Consider the following 25,051-nt stretch of genomic DNA (forward strand, 5'->3'; position numbering starts at 1 on the left):
TTGAAGGATAGGAGGGGGTGGCACTTGGGGAATCTAGGAATAGATGTGTTTTCCTAATTATGAGTATCTATGTCAAGCCTCTGCAGGCAGCACCAAAACCTGGATCTGTATCTAGAAAGTTCTGCGTGATGTGTATCCTAAAAGGCTGACTTCCTCCTATTCCCCGATAGGACTCAGCAGGGAAAATCCTTAAGCTCCTGTAGTTGAACTAGAAGGGGTTCAGGAAGAACGCCAGAGCCAGAACACCTTGGGCGGAGGAGTGTTGTTCCCACGAGGAGCGCTTTCATCCCAAACCCTCCACTTTTGTCCCCTCCTTTTTCTTTCTTCCTCCTTGTATTCCCTCTCTTCCTTCTTGTTTCTTTGTGATTTTTTTTTTCTTTCAAGTTGTAGGACAAAATTCTCCTGTTTGGAGGCAAGACTTGGCACGAGAGAGGGTCAGCTCAGGGAGTGGCAAGATTGGGGCTCCAAGTGTCTTGAGCAGAACAGAGGCCTGACGTCACCGAGCCAGGCTGAGCCCCGCTCCAGGAGCACGACAGGCCCACCCTGAGCTACAGCCCCTAACAGGAAAGGCTCTGCTCTCTGCTTGTGGCCCAGGACTTGGGTGGCCCACATCTGCACCCTCTCCCACTCCCCATATCCAGCCCCCGGGGGTGCCTCCCCTCTGGTTTGGGGCTTCCTGCAGCTCTTCTGACTGTGGGTCCTCTGAGTCTGGGCAAACACAGAGGCCCCCAGGGCATTTCCCACCTCTGCTCAGGACCACCTGGGTCTGCTCTGCCAACCCGGTCGCTTTCCCCACCCAGGTAATCAGAACACACTGGGCCTCAGAGGCTGCAGGGGTTCCACTACTGGTGCCAGAATAAAGGAAGGAAGGCAGCTTAATCTGCTAAGTAAATAGCAGAGTTCCAGGCTTAGCTGTTTACATCTGCAGCCAGACTTGTGTCTCAGAGCTGAGGACCAGATCTGATTCCCTTGATGTCGAGGTAGCGCTTTTCATAGTGCCAGCAGTGGGAGACATTCTGATTCGCCTTCTGGGCACCCCCGAAGCAGAAGTGTTACCTGAGCAGCTACTCTGTGCTGAGCTCCTGCTTGGCACTGAGGATGCAGCATCTGCCCCGATGCTCTAGCCTAGTGAGAGTGGGGATAAGTGATGCGTACAGAACCTCCAGCCCAGTAAGGCACAGCCAGCCCCACGGAGGCACAGAGTTAAACAGATGATTCCCTTCACCTCCTCCCTGCAAACAGAGCTTTAAGACTCCCATAGAAGTAAAATACAGAGCAACGAAAGATTTCAAATTACCTACTTTACTGGCACAATACAGTAATAGATCATTGCATATACTTGTTCTGGTTTCTAATCCTCTTCTTGAATAAGATGAAATTAAACACCCTAACGTACTCACCTAAAGGCAGTGTTACACTAAAATCGTCCTTTTTTGTTCTTGTTGGAAACATTTCCATAATCCGGTGGTGACTCTTCATTACATTTTCACATTTTCCTCATATGTGCTAATAATGCCTGTAAGCACCTTAGTTCTACGATGGATGATACGGTTAATATCGTTCAGTCAACTTCACACTTTAAAGCTTTAAAAACTTGAACATTTAAAAACAAAAGTCTTTAAATAAAGAATGCTTGGGGCTTCCCTGGTGGCGCAGTGGTTGAGAGTCCGCCTGCCGATGCAGGGGACACGGGTTCATGCCCCAGTCCAGGAGGAGCGGCTGGGCCCGTGAGCCATGGCCGCTGAGCCTGCGCGTCCGGAGCCTGTGCTCCACAACAGGAGAGGCCACAACAGTGAGAGGCCCGCGTACCACACACAAAAAAAAGAATGCTTGGAAATGCATACAGTTTCTAAAGATACTTTTACTCACTGTATGAAGACCAAGGTGATGTGCTTAATGCCTAATGTAGAAGTACTACACTTAATCTCCAAAAGATGAGAAGGAAACCCTCAGAAACCTATGACCAGTCATTCCTGACCTGCTACCTCTGAGAAGTGACATGTGCGCACTCGCAGGGAATTTCATGGAATTACTGGATTCTTCTGCACCAGCTCTTAGATTGCGGCCCTGAGGTTCCCACAGACACACAACACGTAGTGATCGTGTAAAGAACTATACCTGCTAAGCTTGAGGATACACCACACATACATACGCACACACTCACTCGTGCAGGCCAAGAGAGAAAGAGATCGTTACTACTGCTGTGATTAGCAATTGCCCCAAATACTTTGAAAAATATGCATTAAAAAGCATTTTGTTATTGTTAACATGACCAGATAAAACTGGTTAATATATTTGATAGGACAGGTTAAATGTACAATAGGTCGGTGAAATTTCTGAGTATTTTATAATCTGAAAGTCAAAGAATTTTTAAGACCTGACAGAAGCAGTTAGTCTAAGATTGCTAGGGAAATGGCGCACTTTGAAAATCCACTATTTCCATCGGAATTGGAGCTGCTTTTCAGCCCTCTGTCTTTCTTCAAGACAAAAACGACAGATTCTGAATCAAAGCAACGTTTAAGTACCAACCAAGACTTTTGCTACGATGCTGGCATGTTGAGGAGGTGCTTGGGAGAAGTGATTTCCACCCCTATTTTGATTTCTTCCTTAGACCCTTTAAGAATGAAGAAGGGTGTAAATAAATACATAAAACTATTTTGTTTTAAAATATGAAGTTTTTCTTTAAAAAAGTTTTTGTACTATAAATAGTATGATTTCTGAATTTATTTTCTATATTAATTTCATATTATTTTACTCATGATTTCAACTGAACACTATTCTTTACTCCCCATATATTTTAAAAAATTTATTTTATTGAAGTATAGTTGATTTACAATGTTATGCTAATTTCTACTGTACTGTCCCATATATATATATATATATATATATATATATATTTAATGACTCCACTGCCGTGAAAAGTAGGTGATAGAAATCCGTGTTTAAGCCATAAAAAAAGAAAAGGAGCTTGAAAGAACGACAAATGAAGCACGCCAGTTTGAATTTGGCTTTTTTCATAATTTTCCTTTTTACTTCCTCTACATTGATGAGTCAGGGACATACCCTCCCAGCAGAGAGAATGAGGTGCTTTTGTGGTAGATTCCGGGGCACAGGTAGTTTTTAAAGATCCTTGGGGGGGGGGGGTAATTTTGAACAGGGGTTTGGACTGCTTTCATATTCATGGTTCGTGATAAATTAGTTCATCCAATTAATGTGAACCCCAGTATGAGTCAATAACCAGGTACCAATTCTAATTCGTATGGTAATTCATGAGCGGGTGTAATTCTTTTGTGTCAAGTGTTGCTTTCTTTAAAAAGATCAGGGTGTCCCACTTTGCCCTTCTCCCTCTTAACTGTCCTCTTCTCCATCACTGTGTCTCACTGGGGAACAGCCCTGTCCCATCGGCACAGCACACCTTTCCCCTGCACTGTAATTGGAGCTCATACTTCCCCCGTGACGTAGAGACCCTGGGTCCTTCTTAAAGATAAAACAAAAGCATAAAACCAGAGGCCCCAAGAGGTCACAAGATATAGTCAATTCCTCATTACTAGCCCTACATACAGCCCCGTGGAAGCCCCTCCCCTGAGTTGCATTTTCCCTGACTGTGTGTGTGTGTGTGTGTGTGTGTGTGTAATCTTTGGCATAATGTAGAAGTTCCTAAATCTGAAAAGATCTTGATGAGATCTATACTTAAACTTTTTCCATTAGCATTTGAATTTTTTAACCTACTGCAATTGACCTGTATTATCTATGTTCAGGAAAATGAACATTATAAATGAATAATAGAATGGAAAGAGGTCTGACGGTCACCCAGGGCAGACTTTTCCTTCACAGGAGAGAATTTCTAACCCATCTGAGGGTAACGATGGTTACCCAGCTTTCCAAATGCACAGTGACCACACAGGAGCAAACATTTTCTTTCATTTTCATAAGCCATCTGCTCTGGTTTCTAGATTGTGGCCCCTAAAAGTCTGCCACCAGATGGTCTCCCCCAGAAGACCACAGGCATCTTTGGGGGGCTGTGCCCTTTGCTCTTCTCTCCCCCACCAGCAAAGCATCCTGCCCCCAGAACTCATCCACAAGGTGCCCAAGGTGGGAACAGGCGTCGGGCTCCTGTTGGGGTCCGGGGCTGTGTCTGTGCCCATTTTTCCCATCCCCTCACAGCCCTCATCACACACAGGGGTCCCTGGCATGTGAGTGACAAGCCTTGGCTACCCCCTGCTTTATTTTAAATTCAACTATCCTGCTATGTCCAGTTCAGCCCTGATCCTTTTGATGACGAAAAGTAAAAATAGTCACCATAATCACCAAACAGCTGGCCACTAATCTCCGAACTTCCGTGCAATATGCCAGAAGGACAAGAGGAAAGAAAATCAAAGAGCAGGAAGAGGAAACCAGCTGGCAGAACCGCATCTCATCCGGCCGCCATGCAGGCCCACCGAGCGGCCACAGGGAGTGGCTGAGAGTGGGGACCGGGGCCGTGCGGCCACGCCCTGTGGTGCCGCGGCCCATGCTCTCGGCCCCCGTGCTCGGCTCTGGGACCTGGGGAAGCTGTTGAGTCTCTGCCTGCCTCAGTTTCCTCTCCTGTAAAATGAATGGGTTGTGGAAACAAGAGCACGGTCATGCTGGGTAAATGAGTTAACCTGGGAACCCAGAACCCAAGGAAGCGCGCACGGCATGTCAGCTGCCTTTACTGAGGCCAGAGAGCGCGAGAGACCCTTTCGGGCAGCCTCACTGTGTGCACTGTGTGCAGAGGTGGCCAGACACCAAGGAGGACTCCCTCCTGGACCCCGTCTCCCAGCCCAGTTCTGAGTAACCGGGCACAGCGGGCACGGGGACGAGCCTGCACCAAACATCCCACACACGGCCACTTGCCCTAAAGGTCAGCAGTCCTCAGGCCCCTCTCTCCTTGTCTGTCAGAGCACCCGTGGCGGTACTTAACACACCACCGTGAGTTTTCTCAAACTGCCGCATATCCTATACCTCAGATGCGCCAGCAGAAAGGTCCATGTTTGCACGTCATTAGCTGATCCCACACCAGAACGTGAAGCAGTTTTAGCTGACGCCACATTCCTGACGCGTCAGCCGGAGGGTTCACTCCAGGTTACAGGAGGGGTTTGCCGCGCTGCCGACGCTCATATACTTAAGTTAGGTGCTGAGAAACACGTCTACCTTAAAGGAGTTTGCTTTTGTAAATGGAAAAATGAAACTCGACTTGTAGAAGCTTCTGGATGAGCAGTTAGAAGGGTCTCTGCAGAGTGAGCACAGTGGTCCTGGCTCCCTGGGGCCTGGGGTGCGGGAAACCTGCTTGGGGACAGTTCAGGAGGGCAGCCACGGTGCCAGCGTTGGGTTTCTAACACTTAACTTGGAGTGCATTGCTGTTTTCCAGACCGCTTTTCCACCCTGTGCTCTGTGGCAGTTTGGTGCAAATGACCTTTTCCAAATGCCGCAGAGCGTTGGTGTCACATGAAGACTGTGCCTGGTCCCCTTGCGTGATTTCAGGATGTGAGCGATGGAGGCTCGTGGCCCAGTGCTGGGCAGCAAGGACGGTGCCCACAGCCGCGGTAACAGGTTCGTGTTTTCTTGTCCTCCAGAGCTGGGTGAGATTAAAAACGTCACCACCACGCAGCCCTCCCTGGAGCTGGACGGGCTGGAGAAGTACACCAACTACAGCATCCAGGTGCTGGCCTTCACCCGGGCTGGGGACGGCGTGCGAAGCGAGCAGATCTTCACTCGGACCAAAGAGGATGGTGAGAAAGGGGGCGGCTTGTTGGGGGAGAGCTCAGGTCCCGTCTGAACCTCCAGGGGCCACACAGGAGGCTCCCACCAGCTGGCAGCATTCCCGGGCAGGAGCTATTGTTGGAAAGGCTGGGTCAGAGAATTAATTCACCCACCTATTCTTTTTTTTTTTTTTCAGACTTCTTAACATCTTTATTGGGGTATAATTGCTTTACAATGGTGTGTTAGTTACTGCTTTATAACAAAGTGAATCAGTTATACATATACATATGTTCCCATATCTCTTCCCTCTTGCGTCTCCCTCCCTCCCACCCTCCCTATCCCACCCCTCCAGGCGGTCACAAAGCACCAAGCTGATATCCCTGTGCCATGCGGCTGCTTCCCACTAGCTATCTATTTTACGTTTGGTAGTGTATATATGTCCATGACTCTCTCTCGCCCTGTCACAGCTCACCCTTCCCCCTCCCCATATCCTCAAGTCCATTCTCCAGTAGGTCTGTGTCTTTATTCCTGTCTTACCCCTAGGTTCTTCATGACATTTTTTTTTCTTAAATTCCATATATATGTGTTAGCATACGGTATTTGTCTTTCTCTTTCTGACTTACTTCACTCTGTATGACAGACTCTAGGTCTATCCACCTCATTACAAATAGCTCAATTTCGTTTCTTTTTATGGCTGAGTAATATTCCATGGTATATATGTGCCACATCTTCTTTATCCATTCATCTGATGATGGGCACTTAGGTTGTTTCCATCTCCAGGCTATTGTAAATAGAGCTGCAATGAACATTGTGGTACATGACTCTTTTTGAATTATGGTTTTCTCAGGGTATATGCCCAGTAGTGGGATTGCTGGGTCATATGGTAGTTCTATTTGTAGTTTTTTAAGGAACCTCCATACTGTTCTCCATAGTGGCTGTACCAATTCACATTCCCACCAGCAGTGCAAGAGTGTTCCCTTTTCTCCACACCCTCTCCAGCATTTATTGTTTCTAGATTTTTTGATGATGGCCATTCTGACCGGTGTGAGATGATATCTCATTGTAGTTTTGATTTGCATTTCTCTAATGATTAATGATGTTGAGCATTCTTTCAAGTGTTTGTTGGCAGTCTGTATATCTTCTTTGGAGAAATGTCTATTTAGGTCTTCTGCCCATTTTGGGATTGGGTTGTTTGTTTTTTTGTTATTGAGCTACATGGGCTGCTTGTAAATTTTGGAAATTAATCCTTTGTCAGTTGCTTCATTTGCAAATATTTTCTCCCATTCTGAGGGTTGTCTTTTGGTCTTGTTTATGGTTTCCTTTGCTATGCAAAAGCTTTTAAGTTTCATTAGGTCCCATTTGTTTATTTTTGTTTTTATTTCCATTCCTCTAGGAGGCACCCACCTATTCTTGACTTTGCTCCATGCAAACTTTTTGCTGCCCTCCCAAAATATTCCAGCACGATTCAGACCAGCACTTCCTGTGTCACCTTTGTTTGATTTATCCATTGTTTCTCTCTTCCCCTATAATTTTTCCTTTTTTTGGTGGGGGGAGGCACATATTATTTTAAACAAATGTGCCTTTTATCCCAGGCCTGTATCCCAGGGCCATCCCTGTTTTGTATCCCATTAGAATAATTTTAGTGACTCTTTAGCTATTAGTGTAAGCTCTGATCATTTCCATCTTTCCACTTAAAAATTATGTAATGGTCTACATCGTCATATGCTGTGCCAGCTTTAGAATAACATTAGAATAAGCCCTCAATGTGAGAGCTTCATGTTAATTTTTAAAAATTTCTTACAAGAATTTATGATGATTTAGTAAAATTTTAAATCGTAGCACATTTTTCAGATCACAGTTTGGACTTGGTTATGTGACTATTTCCCAATCCTACAAAAACTGTATGGCAAAATAGTTTCTTATATTATTTTAAGGGAAAGCCTGAGGGACCTTACTGAAGACTTTTTGAAGAATAATTTAGCTTATAATACATATTATGGCAACAGTGAGAAAAGCAGTTTCCACCTTAATAAAAGAAAGAGCAATTGATATCCAATTGATCCCCTTGTGGAATCCTCCAAATCAGAGCTCAGAATTATACCCAAGCCAGAGTTGAGGTGGGAACCACTACACCTGAATTCTGTGCTGATTTGGCTCTGCAGTTTTGTTTTTTTGTCTTCTTGCAGGGCCTCTGTTCCCCAGGAAGCTGGGCAGGGTGTGGGTGGGAGAGCCATTTTCCATTGCCCGTGAGTGCCCACGTATTGGCAGTTTTGATGTCCTTTGCTACATAGACAGTCAACATGCTGTTGCTTCCCCCCCCATGTCCTGTGGGAGCAAAGCTAGGGACACACTCTCAGAGGCTTGGGCAGACCCTTCCTGCCCAGCTTTTCTCTCTCCTAAGGACACTCCCCTGACGTTTACAGCATCACTGTCTGCTCTCCCCTCATCAAACCCAGCCCCGCTCCCCAAGCAGTCCTGTCCGTCTACCCTCACATATTATGTTTATTGTCTCTCTAACCCTTCGTGCATTCTAGTTCCCGCACACAAATTTAACCTCATTACCCTCAGTTTTTCTAGAACACACAAGTGATTATTCCCAGTTATATGCAGGTGTCAGCCAATGCCGCCCAAAGGAATTGCATTCTTTAGGGAAATCTAAGGTCAAAATGCAATGCCATTAGGAAGTCACACATTCATAGAGATATCTACAAATCTATCTCCTGGATGAAGACAGCCATATTTAATTTTTAAAATGTAATCAACCGAGAGCTGTGTCTAGATGCTGGCTCTGCCACCTGCTGCCGTGGGACTTTGACACCTTACCTCACTTTCTCTGAACTGGACTTTTTTCATGTACAAAATTTCCATGACAATCAGACTGCACAGAATTAAGACATAAAAAGTGAAGTGATGTGTGCAAACATCACCTAGCTTGACATATCGTGGGATGGTTCCTGACACTAGACATTTGATTATTTGATCTCCACTCCTTCAGAATGAGGGTGGAACCTTCTTTTGCATTGCTAAGCAATAACACAGATGTCACTGGAATTATTATTTAAAGAGCAAATTGATCAACAACATGAATTTTGACACCTGCATTTTTCAGAAGAACATACAGAAATCCAATAAAAGCGGAAAGCTCTTTGCAGCTCCATACTGACTGGTAATTTGGGATCAATTTTTAATTACTCTTCCAGTTTTAGGAATCATAGAGCTCTGTCTCAAAACTTGACCCTGAGACCCAAAGTGTAATTTGTCAATCAATTATTCTCTGCTTTCATATCCAGTGCTAATAGTATGGGGAGATGTGATTAATTGTGGAAGGCCCTGCCTTGGGCATACCAGGGAGGAGATCAAGAATTCCACTTGTGCAAACGTGGACGAGAGTGATGCAGAGCTGAGTGTCAGTATTTACTTGGGATAAATCATCAGCATTTTCAAAAAGAAGCAGAGCAGAGATTAGGCAGAAGGAGAGAAAAACTAGTATAATAGTGAGCTTATTTCCCAGATTGACATGAAAACTTCACTAATCTAGAAATGGTGAAGAATTGTGCCAGCCATCCTTATAGACTCAATGTCTAATATAAATAGACATTTGAGCAGTTTACAGAACTGATTACAATTTTGTGTCTGCTTGTAAGGAATGCATAAAGTCAGAGTATAAATCCTGTTGATGCTTCTGTGAAGTCTTATGATTTGAAGTTTGGATAACACTGCCGACTTCAATTAAATGATGTAAAAATATAAAATAATAATTGTCAACATTTATTGTTTTTTCTCAGAAAAGCACTATTCTAGGCACAGGTTGAAGTATCATTGTTTATTGATGCTCTTGCAAGTAAAGAAATATTAACACATTCACAGCAAACATTCAATTAGGACTTCTCTGCCCAAAACAGTTCTTAAACTAACGTCCTCACCCCTCAGTGTCATGGGGCCTGGAATTTTAAATTATGTTGTTAGGTCACTGATCATCTTAAAAAGGAAAAATTTATCACTTGCTAGTGAAAGAGATAAAAACAGAATCAATAATAAATAAATAAAAATAGATTAAATAAATAAAATTGAAAAATAAAACACACACAACGTTTACTTTTACAGGGGATAATTCACAACTGAAATATTTGTTTAGAAAACAAGTCTTCTGTTCCATAAGTAGTTTCTCAGTTTCTACAAAGATTCTTGGACATATTCTCCAAGAATATGGAGATCTTGATATAGATTTCTGATATAGACCCTTGGACATACTATTGAGTCCATAGTCTCAGTTCCATCAGTATAGTTGTGGGTCCACAGAGATATTCTCAGGGTCCGTAAGAACAACTGACGTCTCAGGTCCTCTTCCCAGGACTGCTCAATCATTGAGAACTTGCACATTTTTTATTGCTGCAAGACCACAAAAGATTATTTGCCAATCAAGCTTTTTGTTTTTGAACACAGGACAGCTAATTCTGAATTCTAAAACGTTTGTGAAATCCTGCTACCATTTTATTTGCTGAGAATATAATCTGAGCCAAGCCATGGGGAAGAGAACACACACAAACGTAATTTATTATTTTTACAATTGTTATTTTCGTCCTGCTGGCAGAAGGTAGTTTCAGCCCTGATCCTTTTCCACAAAAGAAAACATTACATATATCTAAATAGCGACGGTTGTGTTTAAGTGCAAATATTTACTGAATACATCACAAATCCACATAGCTCTGTGGGAAGAAGTCCAGCAGGAGCCGTAATATGTGATCTTTGGTCCCTCTCTGCCATGGTTAATGATCTGTTTAGCAGGACATCTGAAAGTGGAGCTCAGAGCAAGAGAAAAATAAACAGACATCAGGATATTTGATTCCTCTGGCCAGCCATATCTTGAGCCATACATCCTCTTGAAGGCATGGATGGTGTGTTCTCAGGTGATAGTGTAACTGCACCCTGGTTCACCTTAAAGGTGATGGACTCTTTGTGTGTGTGTGTGTGTGTGTGTGTGTGTGTGTGTGTGTGTGCGTGTGTGTATTTGCCAGACCGCCAGCAGTGCTGCCCTTCAGGAGACACTGAAGGCTTTGTGTGCCATGAGAAAGCCTGTCAATTAATCGGTATCAATACTGCTTAGGATTCCAGAGTCCTGCAGCATTTGGCAGGGTTGTGATGTGCTCTGTGCAGTAGCGGATACACCAGCAACACCACAGACCAGGATGTCCTGGGAGGCCTTCCACCACGTGGATGTCAAAGCTTCCTCTGCTGCAGTGATTCTCACACAGGTTCCTAGGAAGTCCAAGGGCTCCTAGGGGGGCTTCAGAGATGCCCAGTGGTAATGGGGAGGGCCCCTGAAGGACTCCTTCCCAGCTCTGCTTCAGAAGGAGCCACTCCACTTCCACTGTGTTATGCATGGGTCTCCCACATGACACTTAAAAGGATTTGTCCACTTTGAAGAGTGTTTGGAAACCACTGCTGTAATGGGTGCAAAGGCCAGACATACTGGAGCCTGATGGAAACCAGAAGAGAAAAGGGGCCTCATGCATTGCTTGGCCATGATGACAACTGCTATTGTGAAGGTGTCCCTGCAGCATCATGTCATCTGCTCACGGCTCAGAAAAGCCACTGCGGAGCCTGGGGCTCATGTGGACCTGGCTGTCACGGCGGGTCACACATACACACACACTGATGTGTGTACCACACCACACACAGCACAGACATCACATACACACCACAAACCACACATGCACACGCACACACTATACACACACTCACACATACCACACACACACCACGCACGCTACACATGCAGACGTACTCTACACACACGTCACACACACATCACACAAAACACACACCACATACACTACACACACCACACAAGCCACAAACCACACACACACATACCCCTGCCTGTGGCTGATCTCTAAGACCAGAAAAATGATGATGACAAGAACGAAGCTGACCAGAGTGTCTGTGAGGTACTTATTAGACTTTTGTCTCATTTCAGATTGAGGCAATATTTTTACAGAACAATAAGGTTGATGTTTCACATTAAGATACACTCTTAGGTGGCTTGACTGTGTGGACCCATTCTCTATGCTGTGTAGCAAATCATCACAAACTTAGCACCTTAAAACAATACAAATTCATTATCTGACCATTTCCTGGGGTCAGGAGTCCAGGGACAGGTTAGCCAGGCCCCCGCTCAGGGTCTCACAGGCTGAAATCACAGCGTTGGCTGGGCCTGGGGTCTCATCTGAGGTAGGACCCTCACCCGAGCTCACTGGCAGTCAGCAGGACCCAGTTCCCTTAGGGCTGAGACCATCTCCTCAGCCCCCAGAGTCCACTCCCCAATCCCTGTCGCATGGCCCCAGCAGGGTCACATGGTCGTGTGGTCATAGCAGGACAGTTGACCTCTTCATCACCAACAGGAGCCTGTCTCTGCTACTCCAAATCCCTCTCTGACTTCTAGACCCTCTTTTAAGAGGCTCATCTGATTAGGTTGGGCCCACCCAAGTTACTCTCCTTTCGAGTAACTTAAAGTCAGCTGATTGGGTCCTTAATTATGTCTGCAAAATCCCTTCACCTTTGCACACAATGTAACCTGATTTTGAGAGTGCTCCATCATAGTGACAAGTACCACCCACATTCAAGGGGAAGTAATTATACAGGTGTGGATATCAGAGGGCGAGAATCTTGGGCACCATCTTAGAATCCTGCCTGCCACACTGAGCTCATTTAGAAAGTCTGCTTGGAGGACCTAGTATGCCCCAGATACTGGCCCGGGCACTGGAGACACAGCAGAGAACAGGACAGGTGGGGCTCGCAGGCTGGTGGGGGAGACAGATATTTACCAATCACTCCTGAGTGGGTTATGACGAGTGCCATGAAGAAGCGTCTTCAGAGACAACCCGTCCTGAAGTTGTCACAAACCTCACCTAGGCTAGTGACAGAGAAGGTTTTCTCAAGAAAGCAAGCGCTAGCAGAAGCTGAGATGAGTTAGAGTTGCCGAGGACAAGGTGGAGGGTGGGGAACAATTCCAGGCAGGAGGAACCCAAGGCTGTCAGTCATCATGTGTCAATGACCTGATGTGGGAGATGCACGTCACACCCAGGGACCTAAAAAGGGCTCCAGTGCTATGCAGTGACACAGAGCCAGGAAGAGAATCCAGCCACTGACCTGACACATCCACGTGGAGGTCTAAAGCACACACCAACCTTACACATCCACCAAGAGGCAACGAGAAGGGAAGAGAATTCTAGGTTCTGGCTCTTGCGATCAAGGATGTGGCTGTGCCGTTTGCTGCAATAGGGGACGGGAGGAGAGAAGGTGATGAGCCCTGCTTTGAACAGGATAGGTCTAAGGTGCGTGAGTCAGAGCCGAGATGCCGGGGCCATCCGACACGAGAGCTCTGAGAGCATCTGCGTGCACAGGGGAGCACGTGGGAGAATGCAGAAGAGATGGTCCTCAGCCGCTGCATTCTTAACTTCAACCAGTCAAACCTGGAGCCATAAGTTCACTCAACGATGGCCAGAAATTCATGAAGGCTACCTAAGCTTACCTGTATCTTCATAAGAAAAAAGCAGATTACCAAAATGTAACCTGATGACTAGGAGTGCGTCTTAACAAACTATGTCCCAGACACACCCTCCTAAGCCATCTCTGTCTCCTGCCCCTCTCAACATTTGGTGTTTATAATTCAACACTGAGTTACAAAGTAAAGGCCAGAATCCTTTAGCAATATGTACAATAAAGAAATGGCGATGATACAAATGATAGCTAGAGTTTATTCAGTGTGTATTATATACAGGACTCGTATATACAGGATTCGTATTAATTCTTCACATGAATTCTCTTTCATAATCTTAACAGTAAAATAATAACTTGGTATAGTTATTGTTCTGGCTTCATAGATGAGGGAACTAAGACTTATTAGAGAACTTCTGAACTTGCCCATGACACAGAACCAAGTGATAAATTTGGAGAAAAGCCAGCAGTGGAGGCTGCAAAGCCCATACCTTTAACCATTGTGGTGTAATCCAAACCAGAACTAAAATTTTAAATTCTCATTCGTAAAATATTGGCTCAGAAATCCTGAAAATCTTTATCCAATGTCTTGTGCCTCAGTTTCTGTATATTTATTATTTTCTTGTGCAAAATTCTAATAACGCTACAAGGAAAGATTGTACAAGATGGATCATAAATCAGTGTATGAGGAACCACATGGGGGTTTAGGTAGTAAGTGCAGTGAAAAACCCTTTGATCTGACGTGATCCAGGCAAGGTAATGGAAATAATCTACTAAAGAAGGAATCACTACATTTTACAATGACCAAGAGACAGAACTCAAACATTGTAGTTTAACTTAAAACATATAAATACACATTTATTATATAATCATTGTCTAATCAAATGATCCAGACTCATTTCTTTAGTTTGGGATGAAGAGATTAGAGTTCTATGTCATTTTTCATTCTTTGAACTGTATTCATCATGGATCATCTGTAATTTCCACTTTAATTTCTTGATCATGGAGTAAACATGTATTGTCATTGGCCAATAATCTGATTTTTAATTTCTTTTTATCCGTTTGCCTTGATTTTCTTGCCATGTGACCTGTTCTTCTCACTAGTCTTGCCCAAACCTAATTGAAGCTTCTTTTTTTTTTAAACTTACCTTCAGAAAGCTTTTCCAAAGTCCCATCAATTGTCCTAAAAACAGCTTTCTTTGTGCACTCATATTTCATCAGTTTCCATAAATTAAACTGCATTACCTTGACAAGTACAATTGTCACCAGCAGGGTGGAAACAAGCCTGACACTCCTGATGAGCAGCCAGCCAAGGGGTTGTTGCCAATGTACTTGGGGTCCTAGAAGGACGCTGGCCAGAGGGAGTGCCTGGTGGATGCCAGCTGCGTGGTTTGCTTTACGGAAGATATGGAGGGTTCTGGACAATCTGGGGGCATCCATTAGCGTGGGAATATTAAGCATGTGTACGCTCTACCCTTGGCGTTCAGGAGGAGCCCCTGTGGCTCTGAACAAGGTTGTAGATGTCTTGGTGATTGCCCTCACCAGTAGAAAACTAAGCATATTCAGGACAAAGGTACCTTGTTCCCAAGGACCTATTAATCCAAGCTTCATCACTCCTATGTGTTCCTTTCTCTAGACCTTTTGCTCTTGGTGGAACTTGTCAAAAACTGATCCCAGGGCTTCCCTGGTGGCGCAGTGGTTGAGAGTCCACCTGCCAATCCAGGGGACGCGGGTTCGTGCCCCGGTCCTGGAGGATCCCACATGCCGCGGAGCGGCTGGGCCCGTGAGCCATGGCCGCTGAGCCTGCGCGTCCGGAGCCTGTGCTCCGCAACGGGAGAGGCCACAGCAGTGAGAAGCCTGCGTACCGCAAAAAAAACTAAACAAAAAACTGATCCCAAGATTTTATATTTTCAAATGATGACTGTGTCCAACCCCCGTTAACTCTTGCCAGAGTTGTTGGTTTTGTTGTTTTGACCTAGAAGAGTCAAGGTCAAAATTTGAGCATAATTTGACCTAGAATTGTCACCTAGAAGGTGACAATTATGAGATACACATTCAACTCCATAATATTTACTCTGAAGTTAGGTTGTTTTTGGAGAAGGAAGGAACTCAAAGCTTCCTCCAGGGGCTCACAGGGGACCTTACTGGTTTGAATTTCAAGGTCTCCATCAAGGGGGAACCTCTCTCTACATGAAAAGTTAAAACAATGAGGAGGAAAGCAATAACCTCGTGGTTTCTCTCACAGCAGATTTAACACTCCTTCCTCTTTATCCCATGTTCTACCCACCTCACCTCATTCTCCCTCTTCAACCTGGAAAACAAAAGGGTGGAGGGAAGGGCACTTATGTTCAATCTCACTTCTCAGATTAAGCTTCATGTCGTCAACACCCTTTTCTGCATTCTTAGATGATTTACAGAGGGGAGTTTGTTGTCTGTATAAACTGTGAATCTTTGACACAAAAATTCATACTCATAAAAACTGCTTCTGAGCCTCTCCTGAGCCAAATAGAGGTGTCATTACAAAGTGTTTTGGGCACAGAAGGGTGATCTCTGATGACTGAGGTAATTCGCCCTCATTCCTAACTCAGGAGGCAAGAGGTACACCCCAAGCCTGTTCAAAGCCAAACACTGTAGCAGAAAAAAGAATGACCCAGAAGCTAAATTCTCTACTAGTCAGAGGCAGGAAGTCATCAGGGACTGAAAAACACAGAGAAGGCTCCCGGGAAAATAGGGACTTGAGCTGATTGTGTTAGTTCTGTCACAGAAACAACCATTCATGACACTGGTTAAGGAACAGCAAGGCAGGCTTCATTCAGGGGAACGATTTGATAGGTGAAGGCATGACCACAATAGTGCTTTGCAGTAGGGGAGGGAGATTGGATTCAGCTTTGAATACAACAAGGAAAAGTGGAAATTTATAGCCAAGGAGTGAAGGGGAGGAAGAGGGGTCATTGGGTGAAAAAATTACTAAGAGGAAACATCAGGGGTGAGGGGCATTCTGGATAAATTGGCTTCACAGGAGTTTTGCAAAAGGCAGGTGAGGAGGATCAGAGATTACCTGGTGATGACAGAGAGTGAGGACTTTGATCGATATCAAAGGTGATAAGATATTGTGGAGATTCTGGCTAAACTGACTGAGCAGGATACTTGCTAAAGTGGGCTCTTAGGGGATATGCCCAAGAACATGGCTCAGTGGAGCTCCTAGGTCACTGGTCAGAGAGACACTGTGTCAGCCCCCAGGGTGGCTGGAACAAAGTCCCACATCCTGGGGGACCAACAACAGGAATGTGCTGTCTCACGTTTCTGGAGGCAAGAAGTCCAAGATCAAGGGGTGGGCAGGGTCGGTTCTTTCCAAGGACTGTGAGGGAGAATCGATCCCTGGCTTGTAGATGGGCATCTTCTCCCTGTGTCTTCACATTGTCTTGCCTCCATGTATATCTCTGTGTCCACATCTCCCTTTTTTTTTACAAGGACACCAGCCATGCTGGTCAGGGCTCACCCAAATGACCCCATTTTAACTTGATTTTCTCTTTAAAGATTCCATCTCCAGATAAGGTCACATTCTGGCATGGTAGGGTTAGGGCTTCAACAAGTGGGTGTTGACTGAGAAAAAAATGCACGACATGAGAGTTGTGAGTTAAGTTTTATTTGGGGCAAAATAAGGACTATAGCCCGGGAGACAGAATTTAAGATAGCTCTGAGAAACTTCTCCATAGAGGTAGTGGGGAAGGTCAGTGTTACATATGATTTCAGTGAAGGGGGTACATGCAGTCAAGCACACGTTTTGGCAGAAGCTTCCTGCTAGTCATGAGGAACAGGTGTCACCATTAATGATTTTAGTGCTTTTCTAGATACGAGGAGATGCAAGAATCGGGCTCATAAAATCTTCTCCTAAAAATATCTATCTGTCTGAAGGCCTGTTCTGCCAGTTTTTCCCAGAGCACAGAGCGCTTCATTCCTGATGTCCACCCTGAACTCCTTTCAGTAGATGTTGAAGGTCAGCGGCTGCAGCAGTTCATGATTTAATCCTTGCAGAGGCAGATGGCAAGTGCCGATTTGTAGTTGGCCTGGGTTTGGAGGACACAGTTCAGCCCACAGCCCTGACTCCTGAAGAGCTGGGAAGAAAGAGTGGCAGGGCCCAGTGGTGTCCTGTGAGGTGGTGGGTCTGGAGTGGCAGGGAGGGAAGCTCCATCATTCTGTCACTAAACTTTCTGCTTTTCCAGTTCCAGGTCCCCCCGCGGGAGTCAAGGCGGCTGCGGCCTCAGCCTCCATGGTCTTTGTGTCCTGGCTCCCACCTCTCAAACTGAATGGCATCATCCGAAAGTACACGGTGTTCTGCTCCCACCCCTACCCCACAGTAAGTTGGTAAATCACCCAGTGCCTTTCAAGCATCTTCCAGAAACGAGCCACGGGCGCTCGCTTGAGACATTCTCCTTCCTTTGTTTCCCACCTCCTTGGGTTTCCCCAGTGGTTTTATTCTTCTCCCTGCTGTCTGCACATACAAAGCAAGGTCCTCATTACCACCTCACTGGAAAATACACTTCTGAATCCTTCTAAGGGACACAGTTGTCTGGAATGATTGTTTATTGGGTGAGTTCCCACAAACACTGCCAGCCGGCTTATCAAAATCAAAACCCAGAGGCCTTAATTGATTGTCAGTGGACACCACCTATTGATTTTGCTGTTGGGCTCATCCTTCAATTCACTTCATGCTTCATCTGCCTCCCTCGCACACCCTGATCCCGTCCTCCTTCCCTGCCCATCGCCCACCGAGACCCAGCAGCCAGAAAACCCTTGTTATGCTAGAAATGAAGGACTTTAACAAGACTCTATGACCCTCACAAGTACAGCAGTCAGCTTAATTCATTGTGAAGGAATTAAAAGGTAGGGTACTTAATATTTCAAAATATGGGATTTGCTGTCATTAGTATTAACACCACTGAATGATACTTACAGAGTTAGAGTGTTTCTTAAACAGAAGAATGTGTGTATCCAAAGGGGAAATTTCAAAGAAAACAAAAAATGGTTCATGAAATTTATGACGTCTTCATAGAAATGTTTATGACATTTTCTGAGGTAGGCGCTGTGTCCAATCCATCTTTCCATCTCCCAGCTCCTGGCACAGTGCATGACATGCATAGCCATTCACTGTTTGTGGAGTGAATACACAAATTAATTTTGGTTTTATTGTGGTAAAATATCAAAACATAAAAGGTAGCATTTTTAAGTGTTCGATTCAGTGGCATTAACTCCATTCACATTGTTGTGAGACCATCACCACCATCCATCTCCAGAACTCTTTTCTTGGAAAACTGAAACTCTGTGCCCGTGAAACACTACCTCCCATTCTCCCTCCCCCAGCCCCTGGCAACCACCCTTCTCCTTTCTGTCCCAGTGAATTTGACTATTCTAGGAATCTCATCGATATCACCGGAATAAGACAGTGTTATCTTTCTGTGCTTGGCTTTTTTCACTGAGTATAATATGTTCAGGGTGCATGTATGTTGTAGCATGTGTCTGAATTTCCTTCCTTTTTAAGGTTGAATAACATTCCCGAACTAATTTAGTAATTACTTTTTAATTAAAATGACATGCTTTCCCAAGTCTAGAGTCTGTAGGGGACCCAGAGGCCCAGTGGCACTATAGACACTGAGGATGATTAACGGTGGGGAGACAGGGGGAGAGCAGGAGTGTGGCTCACAGCTGGGCCTCCATCTCTGAAAAATATCAAGTTGTGTGTTCTGCTGTTTATATGTCAACGGCAGCACCTCTGGAGTTGAAGTAAAGACTTAGAGGTAATATGCTTAGATATGGGTTTCAGAACTTGTGTGAGTTCCTTATCTGGTTTCAAACATGCTGTTAACTCTCACCTGCTGAATCCTACCATCAGATCCCACCGTCAAAGTCCAGAGATGCAGAGCAGTGTAGAGGACACGGTGGGTGGCCCTCTACTCAGAGGCCATTCACTGAGGACCCTGTGCAGGTTCTGATCCTTTGGGCATCAGCCCTGACATACCACCACATTCAGCAAAGAGAGACAAAATTATTGCTGAAAGTGTGCCCATATTTCACTCGAATATGAAGGGCTTCTTTATTTGTGTTCATTCATTCATTTCTTGATTTGCTGTAGGACTCCCAATTGCTCTTTTGACTCCAACGAGCTAGAGAGAGCCGGCAGGGAACACCGGCAGCTCACCCTCATTCTGTCTCCCAATCGGCTCTTTATCTCTAAACTAAGAGCCCCAACCTGGCTTATTTGTAATTAGTCCTGAGTGACTGAGGCTTAGAGGAGCGAGCCCGCGTTTGTGGATCGTGGGTGCTATATTACTCTCCATCCTCCCAGCCTACGAATTAAGTCCTATAAAAAAGGAGGAGTTACTATCCCAAACACAGTATCCATCGAACACTCTGTAGGATGGAATATAAATAATTTCCCAAGGGATGTCCAGTCTCTCCCTGCATAGAATAATGGGATTGAACTATCCAGGACCTTCTCAACCAGAGCCTTTCAAAAAATACCTTAGCGAGATCAAACTAACCAGAAAAGGTGGGAAATAACTGAATTTCTCACCTCCTTGATGTCTTACAACCACTAGCAGGTGTTTCTGTGCGGTCTTTAACCATATTAAAAAAAACATTGTGAATCTAGAAATATGATTATCACAAGGTGCCTGTGGTCTTCCGGGAAGCACCACTTATTAAGCTTTGCAGAGAGGACCCAGAACTCCAGAGCTGTCCTCAATAACATGAAGTGAACCAGAATCAGTTTTCTTCCATCTCTAGAACCACATTGCTATTCATCTATTTCAAATATCACTTAAGACCACGAGGCCTATTTTTAATAGACTTTATTTTTTAGAGCAGTTTTAGGTTGACAGCAAAATTGAGTGTGAGGTACAGAGACTTCTCATACGATACCTATTTTTAAAGTAAAATAATACCATTGCAAGTAAAGATGAGAGAGAACTAATACACGTGTCTTCAGAGGTGAAGACTTAAAAAATTCCATCTACTATTCTGTTTTTTTCCCGTGGAATGAATAAGGAACTATAAGTTACTGGAAAGGGGGAATTTTTCCCATCTCTAGTGTCTGCGATATAATGTTAAGTCAGAAAACGATGCTATCAAATTTTCTGAGGCTTTTACTTTTCTGCCAATGTATCGAAAGAAACACCAGAGGGCAGTCCTAGTTCTGTGTATTTTTCCTGCTCGTGTATCTGAATTGTTTTCCTTTGAAATGACTTCATAGTCGAATGTAGAACATGGGAAGATAAATTAGGACACAGCATACTCCGCAATTTAATCTTCTTTATGAGAGTCCCTCGGCTAACCTCCTTGCTGATGTAAATTTTCTCTCAAGATCCTCAATTCATGCCCCTTCCTTGTGAAAGTGCCTTGTTAAAAGACACAGGCTCTTTTCTCTAATATGTACGATGCATTGTCTGATTATAGGCATTTGTTTCACGGTGTTCCCTCAGGTCAGCTTAGTAAAAGTTGTCAGCATATGAAACTTTGTATGTTGCCAGACAAGAAACTGGAAATTTGTCTCAAGGCTGCTTGTCTAAAAGTGGTGCTTGGTGAACATTAATCTCACTGTGAGGGACCAGCTAAAGCAAAGAGACATCAACCTTCCCAGTCAGAGCAAAACCTCAAGTCTGTTTGATTAAGGAATTCATCATATAATTTTTGGAACCATGGCTATTACGTTTAGTATATAATGGTTTGGATGATCAATTCATACACTATGAGAAGCAATGGAAATCCAAAGTGATGAGCTAGCCTTGTAAGGTCCCAGGTAGAAAGTAGTTAACCTGGATTTCCTCTCTAACAACCCTCCCTACTTAAAAGCAGACTGTGAAAAATGTTATATATTACATAAGCACTAGGAGGTAGAAATTGTCTGTTCTGCAAGGCTAAGCTGATGGACATAGAAATGTGAAATTAGATAGCACAAACTTCTCATTAATGAAGAATAAAAATCAGAAGGTCTAAAAAATTATATCAGTGAGCTATGATCCATCTCAGTTATTCCAGTTTCAGAAGATAATGTTAGCCAGTTCCTGCACAAAGTAGAGCCCAGTAGATGCTGCTGAATGAGCAAATGAGACTCATAGCAACTAACTCTCCACAGTGGAGCCCACAACTCAGAATTAAGCAAGTCTTCTAGGAAGCAAAGAAAGTAGCCTCTACCAGGTCCAGACAACATTCAAGCCAAGGTAGCAGGTGTGTGTTTGCCTCCCAACCCTCCCTTGACTGCATTCCCTAAAGCTATAGAGGGGCTGAGGACAAGATAGAGTGGCTTTAGAGAACCACAAATATTCAGGAATCTCAAGTCAAAAAAATAGTGCAATAGCAGAATCAGGGAAGTAGTATCTAATGTGATAACCTGAATTTATAATGATGCTCATCATAATATTGATTGTTCCCCTCTCAGAAGTAACCATGGGCCTCCTGGTTGTAAAATTCCATTGCCTCTTAGGAAGAAGTAATGCTCTTCCTATTTTAAGTTGTAGCATCACAAGCTATTATATAGTTATTTGTTTTTAAATTTTTCTTAGCTTCCATTATCCTTTTATTCTTTCTCCTTTGTTCTCCCTCTCCCTCAACACCCCACCCTTAAAGGTAGGCATTTTTCAATACTCTACCTTCTTTTCATATTCTTTACTATCTCCCTGAATAATTGAATCTATTCTCATAATTTAACCATAATCTGAAGTTAAGGGGTTCAAAATGTTTATCTCTAACCCTGACAATCTTAGAGAACCAATCAGTCCTATATTGTCAACTTCCTAACATCCATGTCTTATTGGAGACCCCACCACATCCAACATGTCCAGAACCAAATTCATTCTTGCCCCTCCTTCTGTTCCTGTTTCTCAACTAAGCTAATCATTACCTTTGACTAAGCTAATGATTACCTTAGACAAAGCTAAGCCTTAGATTAACTTTGACTCCTGTTCTCCCTTTCCACTCATTATCTGATTTGTTTCCAAATCATTTCTTCATTTACCCAACAAATCTCTGTAGAGGGCTACCCTGTGCCAAGGGCTGAGCGAGAGTTGGAGATGTATTAGTCAGGAGAAGCTGAGTTATGCTGTGCAACAAGCATGCCTAAAAATATCAGTAATTTCCACCAATAAAGCTTTATTTTTCTTTCACATTCATGTTCATTGTGAGTTGGTGGTAGCTCTGATCCATGTTATCTTCACTCCAGGAAGAACCCATATGGGTTTTATGGCAGAGGGAAAGAAATCTCTGGAGAGTCTGACATAGGCATTAAATGCTCCAGTACAAATCAATGGCTAGAATCCATCACATAGCCTCACTCAACCACAAGGGAACCAGGAATACAATCTGAACACATACCCAGAAGACAGGCAAACCAGAATGCTTGGAGAACAACTCTAATATAACCATGGGACTGCAATGACAAAGGATAGAGTGTCTTTCTTTGAGAAGTTCCTAGTTCTAGGGAGGGCAGAAAATACTAGAGATGGTCACTGCTCTGTGTGGCGTGGCAAATGACACAACAGTGGCATGGACAGCACTGGATGACACAGGAGTCAAGTAGGAGGGTGTTACTCAAATAATCAGGTCAGAGACTGTTACTTAGGACATATATACAGCCCTGGCTTGCAGGAGGGGAAGAATTGTACCTGATGAGAGGGTTTTATGACCAAAGGAAATAGCACCTGCAGAGTGACGTTGTGTCATGAAGAGTCTTTCTCCACAACATCCTTCTAATCCTCTCCCTTCCTTTCATTCCCACTGCCATTGCCTTGGTTCAAGTCCTTGCTTGGGAAACCAAACTAGGGCAGAAGCCTTTCCACTACCCATATCCATTCCCTTCCACTGTCTGCATCACTGTCATAATTATTCTTCCAAATTCTTTGTCTGATCATGTCATGCCCTTGTGCAAATTTCTTGGATAACTTCTCCCTTTTTACCTAAAAAATGTTCAGAATTCTCAAGATGACCTGTGCAGATTTCCATAACCCAGCTCCAATGGCTGTCTCCTATTCTACTAACCTTCCTCCATCCAAAATCTAAGCCACACTGTGTCTCCTGTGTGTGTGTGTGTGTGTGTGTGTTGTGTGTGTATTGTGTGTGTGTATTAGGTCCTCCTCCTCCTTGTCTTTTCCCTCTCATCCTCCCATGTAATAATGTTTATTCTTAAGGCTCAACTTATTTATTCTAACATTTTTGAGCACTTGCCATATTCTAGCTGCTCTGTGTTAAGTGCTTTATGCTTATAGTTTCCAAACTTGTTTTTTCATGACTCACAATTGGAAATATATTTTATGATCACACTCCAGTACACACACACAGCAAAAGCCTTGTAAACAAAACTTCATTTACTACACATGATGCACTCTGATATTTTCTGTTATATTGGATTTTTTTTCTTCTTTTATTTTTTAAATGATTTCCAGGCCCACTAAATTGCTTCTATGGACCATATTTTTAAAAATACTGCTTTCAACAGTTAATTCTGATGATTACCTTATGCAAGAGGGGTTGTTTTTATTCTCTTCTCTGTACTGGTGCTGACATGGAGACTGTGCAGCCTGCCCAGGACCACGCAGCTTAGCAAGGTAAAGACAGGGTCTGTAGCCCCCAGGGGTCTGAGCTCAGGAACCAGGCTCTTCACCCTAACAGCCTACTGCCTTCCCCGGGGAAGCTGGCCCCATCTCGCCTCAGCATCCCCAGCACTGATTTTTAACCTCTCTTTGACGTAACCATAATCTCTTGCATCACTGTTGGAGGGGGGCATAGCTGAGCCCCCGCAGTGGCACGTCAGTTTCTTAAGTACAGGAACCACAGTTAGTTACTATTATACTTTTGGAAACCCCGGTATTATGGTGACATAGTAGATGTTCAGCAAATGCTATGTTGAATTAAATTTTATGGATAATGGCTATGAGTCAACCAATAGAGGTTAAACTGCATAATGAAGTTTCTACTTAATAAGGCAGGAAAAGTGTGTTATATACTTTGGGATGCTTTCCATCCCCTAAGGATTTAGATAAAATGCCTGTGCTTTTGAATCACTGACATGGAAATCATTCTGCCACAGTTCCAGCTAAATGACTTATTGCTGGACCTCTTTATTCTGTAATGGCAAAGCTGTAAATTATGGAGTTGCCAAAAGTCATCCAAAGAATACACAGTCATGTTTCACATACATATACACAATTAATCACATGTCAGCAGATCTTTTTGGGCACCTCTGTGTGACAGGCATGCATTAGGCTCTCTATGCTCTTAAGATTAACTGAGCTCTACTCTAGCACTCAGCATCTTATCATATGACTGGGAGAAAACTAGAGAAGTTTCCTTGAGACAGACCTACAGCTAAGCATATGAAAACCAACTCTGGTTTTATAAAATTTCTGGGGAAGTATCAATATATTCTTGAGCTTCCTTAGAAATATCTCAATATTTCATGGCCAGTTCTGATAAAATATGTTCTAAATCTGCTTTAAATTATTTGTGCTGCAATTTACATATATTTATTAGACTCCAACTCTTTGGGGGAGTGAGGGGAAGTACATGCTATCTTTTATAATCTAGTTCTTTAAAAAGATGAAGAACAATAATCTAGTTCTTTATCTATCCTCAATGAACCAGCCAATAACTGCTCAATATTTCTGTTAAGTCCATATTTTAATTTTTTTTAAATCATCATCTGTGGTGCTTCAGTATCATTGGGCATCAAGTGAAGCTGTCCAGTTGCTATAATAGGTCAAAATGCAGGTGACCCCTATGCTAAGGTTGGGAGAAAGCTTGGCCTTTAAAATCCTGAGCCCGATTTTGGACTTTACTGAACAAA

At 43.8% G+C, this 25,051-nt stretch overlaps 1 protein-coding gene across 2 annotated transcripts in view; it reads left to right on the top strand.

Moving 5' to 3' along the window:
- DSCAM (DS cell adhesion molecule) overlaps positions 1-25,051 on the top strand; it is a gene marked incomplete at both ends in the record, with an annotated part of 750,196 nt that overhangs the window by 648,062 nt on the left and 77,083 nt on the right. For both annotated transcript variants that reach the window (XM_082839812.1, XM_082839811.1), the window contains 2 exons: positions 5,595-5,750; positions 17,442-17,575. In XM_082839812.1, coding sequence (XP_082695938.1) covers positions 5,595-5,750; positions 17,442-17,575 — 290 coding nt within the window. The remainder of the gene's footprint in view (positions 1-5,594; positions 5,751-17,441; positions 17,576-25,051) is intronic.

The sequence above is a fragment of the Leucopleurus acutus genome, assembly GCF_964270905.1.
Source record: "Leucopleurus acutus genome assembly, chromosome: 5".
Lineage (NCBI taxonomy): Eukaryota > Metazoa > Chordata > Mammalia > Artiodactyla > Delphinidae > Leucopleurus > Leucopleurus acutus.